This window comes from Prosopis cineraria, unplaced genomic scaffold, assembly GCF_029017545.1.
Source record: "Prosopis cineraria cultivar Desert tree isolate PC_DT_omini unplaced genomic scaffold, ASM2901754v1 PC1, whole genome shotgun sequence".
In the NCBI taxonomy this organism is placed as follows: domain Eukaryota; kingdom Viridiplantae; phylum Streptophyta; class Magnoliopsida; order Fabales; family Fabaceae; genus Prosopis; species Prosopis cineraria.
In genome coordinates, this window is record NW_026555332.1 from 55,349,306 (window position 1) to 55,361,501 (window position 12,196).

The 12,196-nt window shown below is 35.0% G+C and overlaps 1 protein-coding gene across 3 annotated transcripts; it reads left to right on the top strand.

Moving 5' to 3' along the window:
• Positions 1 to 1,728: 1,728 nt before the first annotated feature.
• LOC129321708 (GPI ethanolamine phosphate transferase 1) lies at positions 1,729 to 12,196 on the top strand. Of its 3 annotated transcripts, none has more exons than XM_054967598.1 (19): positions 1,729 to 2,114; positions 2,575 to 2,766; positions 2,849 to 3,004; positions 3,294 to 3,587; positions 4,969 to 5,186; positions 5,293 to 5,367; positions 5,662 to 5,728; positions 5,931 to 6,253; positions 6,532 to 6,765; positions 6,844 to 7,031; positions 7,791 to 7,932; positions 8,018 to 8,126; positions 8,829 to 8,931; positions 9,032 to 9,218; positions 9,998 to 10,096; positions 10,183 to 10,241; positions 10,388 to 10,453; positions 10,689 to 10,794; positions 11,644 to 12,196. In XM_054967598.1, exons 1-19 carry the CDS (start codon positions 1,877 to 1,879, stop codon positions 11,806 to 11,808), a joined length of 3,021 nt encoding a protein of 1,006 aa, XP_054823573.1. In that variant the 5' UTR covers positions 1,729 to 1,876; the 3' UTR covers positions 11,809 to 12,196. The 3 variants fall into 3 exon arrangements, with proteins under 3 accessions (XP_054823573.1, XP_054823581.1, XP_054823589.1); XM_054967614.1 differs by having other exon boundaries at positions 1,812 to 2,110; XM_054967606.1 differs by lacking the exon at positions 10,388 to 10,453 and having other exon boundaries at positions 1,730 to 2,114.

The window sequence follows — 12,196 nt, forward strand, 5'->3', positions numbered from 1 at the left end:
TTCTGTTATTTCAACCTTTTTGTTATAAAAAGGGTTACCGTGGTCTAACATTTGCTCTACACGTTCCAAACGCATGATAACACTCAAGCAATACTTAATCTACGCGATTAAACAACAATTGTCAATTATCACTCTAATCAAACTCTAAAATAACTAAATTTTAGGTATCCACTATACCCAAAGATACATTTCTTAATCCCCTTTTAGCACTCAAACACACTACTATCACTAACCATTTTACTTGCATTGTTCTAAAACTCCAAATTTTTCCATAAGGTTCATTTAAACCCTAACAAAAAATTTCAAAACACTACAAAACTCATAAATCCAGGTTTATAAACTTGATTTAACTTTTCAAGACCTTAATTAAGATAATGGGTTCGGTCTAAATTTAAGGAGAAACAAAATCAAGTCCCTCATTGTCCTAAAGTCGTAGAAATTCACATAGAAGAGAAGAGAGAGGAATGGAAAGCTTACCCAATGGTAATTTTTACTCAAGATGCTTTTGAAATGCTTCCAAGATAATGCTTCATTTGTCATCCCTCTCACAATTCTTTTGTTTCCTCCCTCTGCTGTTAAGTCCATGTGCAAATTGATATGTGCATATTTTTGCACATTTGTCGCTATGCATGGCACAGTGAAGCTCAAAGCAATTTGGGCCTCGCTTGTGCCCTGGTCTGCTCTAGCTTTGACCTAACCCTCTTGTAAGGTTATCCAAGAATTTAATAACTGTATTAGCCTTCCAAAGCATCATTAATTTAAAATTTACTTAAATTTATCAATTTATCCTTTTAAACTCTTGAAATTTCAAGGTTTAAAATTTAAGATGTTACACACCGCCTCTACCCAGTGCCTAGTTTGATGTGCAGTTGGACATCAGGCTAGCCTGATTGACCCAAAAATATTTTTACAGATATTTTTAAAAAATATATAAAAAAGTTGTCCTTGAAAAATATTATTATTATTATTTGAAATATATTCTTCATAAAACTAATATTATAATCAAAAGTAATTTTTAAAGGTTTAAATGAACAACAATTGCCAATTATTTTTATATAACAATAAGTTAAAAATAAATTTTAAATTTTTAAAAAGATTTAAAAAATTGCAATGATAAATTTTTTTAAAAGATCATAAAAATAATATAATTTATGATAACTTTCAACAAAAAATAATGTCATAAAATAAATATTAATCGCACAAAATTTTAAAAAAAATAAAAAATTTGCATATGTTCAAGCAAAGCAATGTTTGATCTCTACCCATGTCTGGCCACATGTGCTTGAATGCTTTGGGCAAGGTTGAGTTGATCAGGCATTCAAGCATAGTGTATTGCCCTACTTTTTATCATATCTTTTTCGTTCTTGCCATCTCTCTCTCTTATGCCCTTCAACATGTTTATTGTGTTTTTCTCTTGTATAACAAGAATGCTTGATTAAATAGTTTTGTTACTTGCTTTCTTTTTTAATTTTTAATTTTTGATTTTTGATTATCTTACTTTGCCATTCATTTTAATTATTATTATTATTTTTTGTTGCATAAATATTATAATTATTTAATGAATATTTTTTTAAATTTAGTCAAATAAGTAACATTGAAAGAAAAAAAATTGAAATCATTTTTTATTTATTTTATAGTAATTTCCAAATAATAAAAAATTATGTTGTATTTCACTTCACCCCGCTTCATTCCATTTCATTTCATCAACGACAGCTTATTTTCATTCAATGTTGGGCTTCCAAACGCGCACTTAGCTGCCCAGCCGAAAAAAGAAGTGTTTTTAACCAAAAATTTCAAACCCGGCTTCTCAAACGGAAGGAAAACAAGAACAGGTCGGAGTGAGCAATAAGCTTAATCGAAGCCGACGGGACTGAAAATGCGCAGCGATGGGATCTTGGGCAGCAGAGCAGCCCAGGGGAAGAAAGTGGCGGCAACTAGTAGAACGACGTCGTTGAAGAGGCGGGAGACATGGCTGGTAGTACTGGGTGTGATTCTTCATGCGGTTTACATGCTCAGCATATTCGACATTTATTTCAAGACCCCTATTGTTCATGGCATAGATCCCATCACTCCTCGTTTCACTGGCCCTGCCAAGCGTCTCGTTCTTCTGGTTGGTACGATCTATTGCACCCTCTCTGTTTGTTGAATTGTCTGTATGAAATGTCGGCACTCGGCACTACGTTCTTGGGATTTGGTTAGTGAATGTTATGTATCGAGCTATTCTTTGAAGGGTCTTATTTACAAAATGGATATTTGTTCTGCATTCATATCAATTCAATATAGGTTCTTTGCGTGCTTTACCATGTAAGTAAATTGTTTATGCCAGCCTTTTATCTTCGCACCCTGCGTTTTCTTTGACAATTCATACTCTTAAGTCCCAGTTATCGAGGCTGAATGCTTACCATTGTCTTGCTATATCTAGCGAAGTTGTCTTTCATTGTCACCCTTTGCTTTGAACTTTCTCAATTGATTGATATAAAACTCCTGCTGGGAGCCGACATTTTCTTAACATGCTAGTATACTTTAGTTGAATTCTCAATTTTTTAATCGGGGGAAGCTAAAATCATAATGCAGCTGATGGCTTGCGAGCTGACAAGTTCTATGAGCCGGATGCTGAAGGAAATTACAGAGCACCATTTTTAAGAAACATTATCAAAACACAAGGTCGCTGGGGGGTGTCTCATGCTCGCCCTCCAACAGAGTCAAGACCCGGTCATGTTTCCATAATTGCAGGCTTTTATGAAGATCCTAGTGCAGTGACGAAAGGTAAGTCTTCTATTGCCGTTCAGCCTTCTACTGATTTCCATGGCTTTACGTGCACTAAAAGATGGCTCACGTTTTGACACAGGATGGAAGGCTAATCCTGTTGAATTTGATTCAGTCTTTAACAGAAGTCGGCATACAATTTCTTATGGAAGTCCGGACATAGTTCCAATATTCTGTGGGGGCTTGCAACACAGCACTTGGAATTCGTATCCCCATGAACTTGAAGATTTTGCAACTGGTCTGGAGTTGCTTCTGAACTCAAATTTTTTAAATGATAAAAGAATTTTCTACCACATTTCTTAACTTTGATGAGTGGAGTAAAATCAGAAAATTCATCATAATTGAATTCTTTATCTATTTTTATACTTTACTTGCCATAGTTCGTATTTTCCTCCCTTGCTACTATCTTCCTTGATCATTGATTGTTTATTTTAATATTCTATCTGGCATGTGTTTTATATCAACTCTTTGAATCCTCAGTTTCAGTGGATTAATTATTGATTCATCACTCTTAAATTCTTAAACAGATGCATCCTTTCTGGACATGTGGTCTCTTGATCAGTTTCAAAGCCTTTTGAATAAGTCGAGGGAAGATCAAAAGTTGAAAGAGTTACTTCTGCAGGATAATCTTGTTATATTCCTGCACCTCCTTGGTTGTGACTCTAACGGCCATGCACATAAGCCTTTTTCCTCCATCTATCTCAACAACGTTAAAGTTGTTGACCATGTAGCTGAAAGTGTTTATAATCTTGTTCAAGATTATTTTATGGACAACCGTACAGCTTACATCTTTACAGCAGACCATGGAATGAGTGACAAAGGTTGGAATATATTTTGTGCCACCTTTATCTCTGGATATTCTTTTGGTTTCAATTTTTATAATTTCAGCATAGGTTCTTGAAACATGGTGTTGACGGACTTTGACATATCATTATTGCAATATCTTCAATTCTACATTTAAGTAACATTGATGTGCTACTCTATGCATCTTTCTTGGTTAAAATGCGCATTAGCCCTTTGATTTAGGAGGTTTGTCAATTTAATCCCTTCAACTTTAAAAGTTGACCAATGATCCCCTAGACTTTCAGTTTTGTGCAGCATAACTGCATAACCCCTCCGTTAACCTTTTCATGTGACCTCATGAACGCTACTTGTTTATGTAGATGCTAAGTCAGCAGGTAACGAAATCCAGCTTGCATACCCAGTGGCAAATAAGGACTCTTTTGGCATTTCCTTCCACATTTTTCAGCACATGGACAAGACAAAAGAGCCCTTATCTTCCCATTTGGGATAACAGCTTGCCTATGCTCTTTGCTTATAAGGCCTATATGTATCAGTAGTATTAGGGTTCTGGAGGAAACCTTTAAAAGAGTTAAGTTGCTCAAATGGGGAGTCCTTGGTCAACTTAAAGTTGAGAGGAAGGAATTGCAACCCTTTAGTTGAGCAGGGTTATTCGCATTTGGCTTTTGTTTCCTTGCAGTTAAAGGACACTATTTGTGTAAAGCGACAAAATTTTGTCACTTTCTGACATGTGCACTGTCAATAGACTCACTTGGAAAACAATAGTGATGAAGCATTGTCAGTGTCTAGATTGCATGCTCTGGTTAGCAACTGGCGTCAGAACTGCTTATGCTTTCTTCCCCCCTCCTTTCCTGGCTATCAATTCACATATAGTTTTGGACTCGACTTACACAAGTAAGGTATTGATTTGGTCTTGGGAAAATATAACATCCATTTTTCAGTACTTCGGCTTTTGTCAACTTTCTTCTTTCTCATGGCCTGGAACTTTCTGTATTCACAATTGAATTCATACTTGGTGCTTGCCTTGTATATGGAAGTGTCATCTGATTTCCAAGTACTTAAATTGTTTTCTCACCTGTGTCACAGCTAATCTCTCAATCTAACTTACCAATCAATCATTACCAAAAACAAATATGTCTTACTTTGCAAATAAAGAGTAATTTCTTCGCCAGCCTTCCTTGTTCTTTAAAATTCAATAAGGATAAATGTAGGGTGGAAATATGCTTGATGTAATAGGATATCCTGTAAAATACAAGCATATAAACCCATAGCATCCTTTACCATAAAATAAATCTCTTGAACCTTTAAAAATTCAAATGAGCCGCACAAATCAGAGGGGGGGAACTTTGATCGCCTTGTTGAAATAGAGAAGCTGATATAGCTATGGTCTTTCTGTTATAGGCAGCCATGGAGATGGGCATCCGTCAAATACTGATACTCCCCTTGTTGCTTGGGGAGCTGGTGTTAAATATCCAAAGCCAATTAATAGCAGCAACCATACTAATTGTGGTTTTCGGTTTGTTGATGACCATGTGCATGACACACCAACACCAGCTGAATGGGGCCTGCATGGATTAGAGAGGGTTGATGTCAATCAGGCTGACATTGCACCCCTAATGGTTGTGCATTTTGTTTTTGAAGATTTCTTTTCCAATTTTAAAGCTAAAATTCTCCAACCATCTTTATGTTTCATTGATCTGATGTGCTAATTCATTTTCTTGACAGTCGACGCTTCTTGGTCAGCCATGTCCTGTTAATTCTGTTGGAAGTTTGCCGCTAGACTATATCAATATGACTAAGGTATCATCCCTTTAGCTCTAATTGGCAGAGAGCTTTTTGTTGATTTTCATGAATGTTACGAAGATGTATTGTTGCTTATTGCTTACTTCATTCAGGGGAATATTTGCTACATTTTTATTAATTTGAAAGATCTTACTTGTGGTAATAGGACAGGAAAGTAAGGCTTACATGAAAAAGTGCCGAGTATTACATTGATTACTAGAGATCACATATGTAATTTGGGTCGGGCAGTAGGCAGTGGGCGTTAATGGGTAGATGATCTAACAAATACTTCAATCTTGTGTTATAATCTAGGCGGAAGAAGTTGAAGCTGTGCTGGCCAATACAAAAGAAATTCTCAACCAGTTTCTTCGGAAATCTCGTATCCTATGCCTTGGCATCTTTTGGATTGCTTACTATGGTTACTTAGACTTGATTGTTGGTGCTTTCAAAATTTTAAATAAATTCCTTATTTCTAAATATGAATATGCCATGGTGCATACCCATTATTCACCAGAAGATTAGCTAAGAGCCAATTTAATTGAGAATTGCTTATTTATGTTGTATTCGTTGACCTATTTCAGATATTAAGCAGTCACATTCTTTTTACTTTAAGCCCTTCAAGCCACTCACTCACTATTCCTCTATGTTGGACAAAATTGAGGGTCTGATAATGGCTAGAGATTATGAAGCTGCAATGGAGCTGTCCCAAAACCTAAGAAGTTTGGCATTGCAAGGACTTCACTATTTTCAAACTTATGACTGGCTGATGCTTACGACTGTAATTACCCTTGGGTACTGTGGCTGGATGATTTATCTTATTCTTCATGTGCTGCAATCTTATACTTCATTGCCAGGAATTAATTTTGGAATGGAGCAAACAGTTCAGAGAAATAAACTTGGAAAAGTAATGTTTGTGTAAGCTTAATATTTCCAAAATATCATTATTGGTTATCTTAATTTCTTGGGAGCTGTAATGATTATGTCAAATGGAAGAAAATTAAGAGATATTACTGAGATACACATGCCATCACATAAATGAGAATGTGTGAGTGACATGAAGGCTCAGTTGATCATATTTCTTAGCTGGAAATGATTGACTTCAAATTGATTTCCTTCTGATATCATTTCTTTTTTCCTCCTTTATGGCTGGCAATTAATTAAATCTTGCATCTTGTTTTGCAGGTGCACCTCATTGGATGTTTGGTGATGGGAATATTTTCTTTTCTATTATTTATGGAGCACTCTCCTCCTCTTTATCATGCATACATGATAATGACGTCATTTTTGTTGATGCAAATAGTTAGTGAATATCAGTTTTTAAAAGCACTGTGGAAGCATTTATCTGAAAGAAGAATGAATTATATCGTTAAGCTTCTTGCTATAACTGCTTTCTCAATTGTCATTCTTGAGTTCCTGGTAAGAATGTTAAACACTTTTCTTTAGCCTAGTAAAGTGACACTCCATCTTAACAAAGCTATTTGATTCCCTCTGCAGGTGAACAGTTTCACCGAAAGGAAGCTCTATACTTGGTGCTTCTTGATTGCAGGGGCCACAGCTTCTTTTTATCTTTTCAAGTCAATGTCCTGGAGACCAGGGATTCCAATATTTGTTTGCCTGGCATGTTGGTTCTTGTCTCTTTTCACATTGATGCCAGCAGAAATTCCTGACAACAATCAATTAGTGTAAGGCACATCCATTAATTTATCCTTTGTATATTGTAAAGGAATTTAGAACTCATTATTTTAAACAAACAGAACCTGCTGTGCTGAACTCAACTCACAAAGTATAGTTTTTCAAACTATGATGCATGATAATCAGATTTTCCCTAATGAATTTTTCTGTGATGTATATTAACCCTTTTTTGATGCTGATGATTGGGGATATGTATTCATAATGCTAAGCAAATACAATTATTTTATTATTTAGAATACTTTTAGGACTCATTTATGGGATTCCAGAGGGATACAATAAATAGAAGCTAATATTTATGTTCCCTTTGCATAGCTATGAAGATGAAGAATTTTAACTGGAAACTTTTTATTTTATTTCAGCCACTATGGTTGCAAGTTGTAGGTGTAAGCCGCTTAGCCAATCACTCTCAAAACTGAACAGACATGAACATAAATAAAAATAAAGAGTGATTGGTATTTTTTTGTTATAAACTCTTTCCATTCTTTTTACTATTTACTGATAGCATAAAAATGCACCTTCACTGATGCTTCAGCAAGGTATTAATGTGTTATTTATCTTTTGTACTATCAAAGCTTGGATAATTTCTTCAGTCATCCATGTGATAATAATAATTTCCATACATCTTTACTTAACCTTACTTGTTTTTGAAGTGGTTTGTCAATCACATTTTCCGCCTCACATCATTTTACACACACTGAATTCAAACAACAATGTTTAGCTTATAAAATTTTCATTAACTACGTTTGCAGAGTTGCTAGTGGAGCAGTGATTATTGTTATAGGAATAGCTGCAAGATGGTTAGATTTAAATGCTGGTGGGAATAAGTATTGGCTTGTTATATGTAATTATGAGTTCAAGGATCCTAAGTTTTCAGCTCTGTTTTACTTGCAGGTGCCTTTTCCTCCATTTAATTTGGAAGCTCAATCATGCATAGTTTCAAAAATATTCATTGATTCCTATTTTTTGTCCTCACCAGGCTATTTTAGTTGGTTTTTCTTCCATGATGGTGTATATATCAACGTCTCACAGAACTGAGAAGCAAGAACTGCATGTGTTACACCAGTTGATTAATTGGTCCATTGCTGGTATACTATTTACTCTTCTCTTTTTGCTCGAGTTTTTTAGTGCCATTCAGACATTTTTGTAGTGGTAGCATCATACCATTTCATCTTGTATGTTCCTTCTTGAAATACAAAGGTTGTTGACATGTGTTATGGCATTTGTTTTACTTCATTGAATAAAATAAGATGTCAGGCTAAGGACCAAAATAGTTGTTTTTTAACTGCAGGACAAAGTGTAGATTTAAACTGTTGGTGTTACAATGAAGAAGTAACTAAATAAATTTTGCAATGTGGAACTATGAAAACTTTTCATAACATAGCCAATACTTTTAATTTAGTTTCATGCCTTTAAGATGTACTTAGTTTTTCAACAACGTTCGATATGAAGGTCTGAACGCTGAATTTGTTTCACATGATTTATTAACATTATTTATTAGTTTATTAGCAACCATTCTGTATATAGGCTACATACCTGTCATTTGATTGTTCAAGAACCAGGATACTCAATTTTGTCATCTCATTATTCATCACAATTGCTTGGATTAAGGAACTTCAAATTCTTAACATCTTGTTTCTATTTTTTCACAAGTTTAAATCCTCTTAACTTAAGATTACGTGTTTTAATTCCTTTGTTTCGTTTTTCCCTTATTGCTTAATTATAAATTATCTTGCATTAATTATGGAAACTAGCATCAACCTTAATTTGTATTGACCTCTTTTTCTCAGGTTTTTCAATGGTATTACCCCTATTTTCAGCAAATAGCCTCTTATCCAGGCTCACTTCCATATTTCTGGGTTTTGCACCTTCATTTCTTCTTCTCTCCATTGGGTATTTCTTGTTCAGCGGCCTCTTTGGTTTTGGATTCCCTTCAACTTATGAAGTATGAGCACACAATTGTGTAATATCTTTCTTCTTAAAACCTGTGCAGATACGAAGCATTATTTTATGCTGCTCTTGCTCTTGTACTTATGGCATGGATACTATTTGAGAACACGATTCTCAATATAAATATCTTGAGGTCACCAGCTTCAGCTGAGGACGTTGAGAATGATCTCATCCTTGGATATGATAATAGGTCTCTGCAATTATCTGACGTGAGAATCCCATTGGTCTTTGTAAGTCCTATTCTTTTCTTTCTCACCTCATAAGTCATAACCTCATTTATTATGAGAATCTCTTCTTTTAATAGCCGTGTTTTCTGCTAGCACTGTTTGGGGAATGGGATAACAAACCATAATCTTTTAAACCTTACTATTTGTATTACATTGTATGACTTGGAATTTTTTTTCTTAATCAGTAATTGGAGATATTTAATTATGGTTTCTTATCTTAGTAGGTTCAGGATTATTTATACTTTGCCTGTGTGGAAGGACCATTGTATTTTAAGAGGACTGTTGGTTACAATGGTGGACTAACTTGGTCAGGTTGCTATTTTAGGAGAGCCGTTGCATTTTGGTTTCTCATGTTTTTTTATGTATGAATGATTTTGTTTTAGTTGAAGTCAAGAATTTGAAACCGTAAAACCCCTAGGGTAGCCCTAGAAAGGATAGGATGAGAGAAGCCAAGAAGACGATTTGGCCTGGATAGCAAAGAGATATAAATTCTCTGGTGCTGCGTATATAAGATTAATTGACTTGTATTCATTGTCTAAGATGAAGCTGGAGCTGTCTCTGTTAGTGTTGTAATGGAGAAATAGATCTTTAAAGGATTAAATTGTGAAATAAGTTTACTTACTAAGACGTTTCTAATCAGTGTCTGATTACAATTCATGGCAACCAAACTTTTAGAGTTATGCTGAGCTGTTCTTGTTATTGTTAATAGTGTATATCAGATAAAGCCTGACAAGTTATTTAGTTTTGAATATGACATGCATGCGAACTATTGTTTCCTGCAGATGGTTTTATTCAATGTTGCCTTCTTTGGAACCGGAAATTTTGCAAGTATTGCTAGTTTTGAGATTTCATCTGTCTATCGATTCATTACTGTTTTTAGTGTAAGTGATTGTTGAGCTTTTGAAGAAATCTTTAGTTAACTCTCTTAGTCTTCTTGAAAACTGATCTGGTTTGCTTGCAATTGCAGCCATTCCTGATGGCAGCCCTACTTATCTTCAAGTTATTTATTCCATTCATGCTAGTCATGTAAGTGAACCTTCTACTTTCTCCAGTGTAGCTATTTGCAAATACTCTACAATATATAATTATTTGAAACTCTGCTATCTTAAACGGGTGCTTTCTGATGATGCATCCCAACTAAAATTATGTGATTTTATTTGCTATTTTAAAAGGTCTGGATTCTACCATGATTATCACCATCTTCAAGGAAAATCAAAAGTTGATGAGTTGGCTCTAAGGTAGACTAACTCATCATTGTTAAAGGACTGGTTACCTATCATCAGACCAGTCACCTAATCTTTATTATTATTTTTTTCGTGTTAAGGAGATGACCAGTCACTAAATTGCATTTTATTGCCAATCCTAAATATATAATGTGCTTGCAATGCATCGTAGAGTGAAAGAATAGTTAATGGTCGTAGCTTTTTTTAACAATTATCAATCTTATATTAATTATGATGGAGTTCTATACAGATGTGCATTCAGCGCGGTGACCAAATTGAACCAAGTTCCAAGGATGGGATGTTACTTTCTTGTTATTATATTCTCAGACGTGATGACCATTCACTTCTTCTTCCTGGTATAACCATCCTATTCTTGATGATCACTCTTTTCCAGATCCTCCTTTCTTCACTTCATTATATCAAGTCCCAGGGTCAACTTAATGTTGGAAATGTCTTAAAGGATACAAGTAGAATTCCTTTTTTTCTTTTTATTTTTAATCATTGGCTTATGGTAAATTATTATTAGTTTTTGCGCGCCCATGGTTTTTCATCCTACTGATTGCATAAATCTAATGTGTAGATGATTCATGTTGTCCTGCTAATCTCTTTTTTTATTCTTAGTGCTCTGTAATGAATATTTTACGATACCTAATCCATCAATCAAATATCAATTTTGATTCTTTAGATATATTCATAAATTTCTTTTACTTTTTTTTTTTTTTTTTGGGTTTGGGGGGGGGTTCAAGTTTAAGGATCTGCAGTGTTTTCCAGTTATTTGTTGGACGGTGCTATCATCCAGAATAGGAATGGACATTTCAGAAAATGAGTCCCATCTGCATATAAAACATGTTTAACGTCATTTTTGACACTGCATTATACTTTATGTAGTAGTTCAGAACAGCATATTTGTAGGATCTCCACTTCTTATACTGCAGATGAGTACAGTTTCAACTTCAAACAAACATGGTAGTTACGGGTTACATTCTCTTAACTAAGTATTACCTAATTCATCAAACCCTGAACTGGCAAGCCATCTATCTGCTATTGGTTAAAATGGGTCTTTTTTTTTTTTTTGGTTGGGGGGGGTGTTAATGACCCTACACTGTACTTAACTGATGTAAACTTCATTCATGGCATTGCTGACGGTAATAATTGGGGATAATGCATGAGCATAGGCATGTTACTGATGGGACCAATGATAACAGGTGAAGAATACAGGAAGTTGGATGGAGATTGGCAATAGCATCAGCCATTTCGGGATCGTGAGTGCCCAAGTTGTTTTTGTTCTGCTACTATTTGCCCTCACGAACACATACACAAAGGACATTCGTTGCAATTTAGCAGTCCCGTCTGCTCGGAAGGCTATTTAGTTTGCATCAGAGTTGCAGTGAGATGAGATGATTCTTCACCTCTTTGAATCTATGCGACAATTTTGCTGATCGCATGACCAGCTTCTGAGAGCCATGTTTTGCCCTGTCTTCCTTTCCCCTTTATGAGCTTCAAAGTTCAAGCTAAAGAACCTTTATGTGCTCTAGTGATCTTCATAGAGATGGGGGTGGAAATTCCAACACGCGTAACAGATTTTTGTGTGGTTCTAAGTTAGTATTCACCTACAGGTTACAACAACATCGATATTGAGATTTGGGGTCAATGTGAAGGCCATCGATATTGATATTGAGATTTGGTTCTAAGTTTGTTCTACTAACATGATTGTAAGAATGCTGATATGGGGAATGACAATAAATTCTTGAGAGAAAA

Bases quoted from the DNA above. Each gene is read 5' to 3' on its own strand.
- LOC129321708 (XM_054967598.1), top strand. From the start codon at position 1,877: ATGCGCAGCGATGGGATCTTGGGCAGCAGAGCAGCCCAGGGGAAGAAA. The intron at 5,368-5,661 runs GTATCATCCCTT...GTTATAATCTAG, and splicing joins ACTATATCAATATGACTAAG to GCGGAAGAAGTTGAAGCTGT. The intron at 7,032-7,790 runs GTAAGGCACATC...CTACGTTTGCAG, and splicing joins CCTGACAACAATCAATTAGT to AGTTGCTAGTGGAGCAGTGA.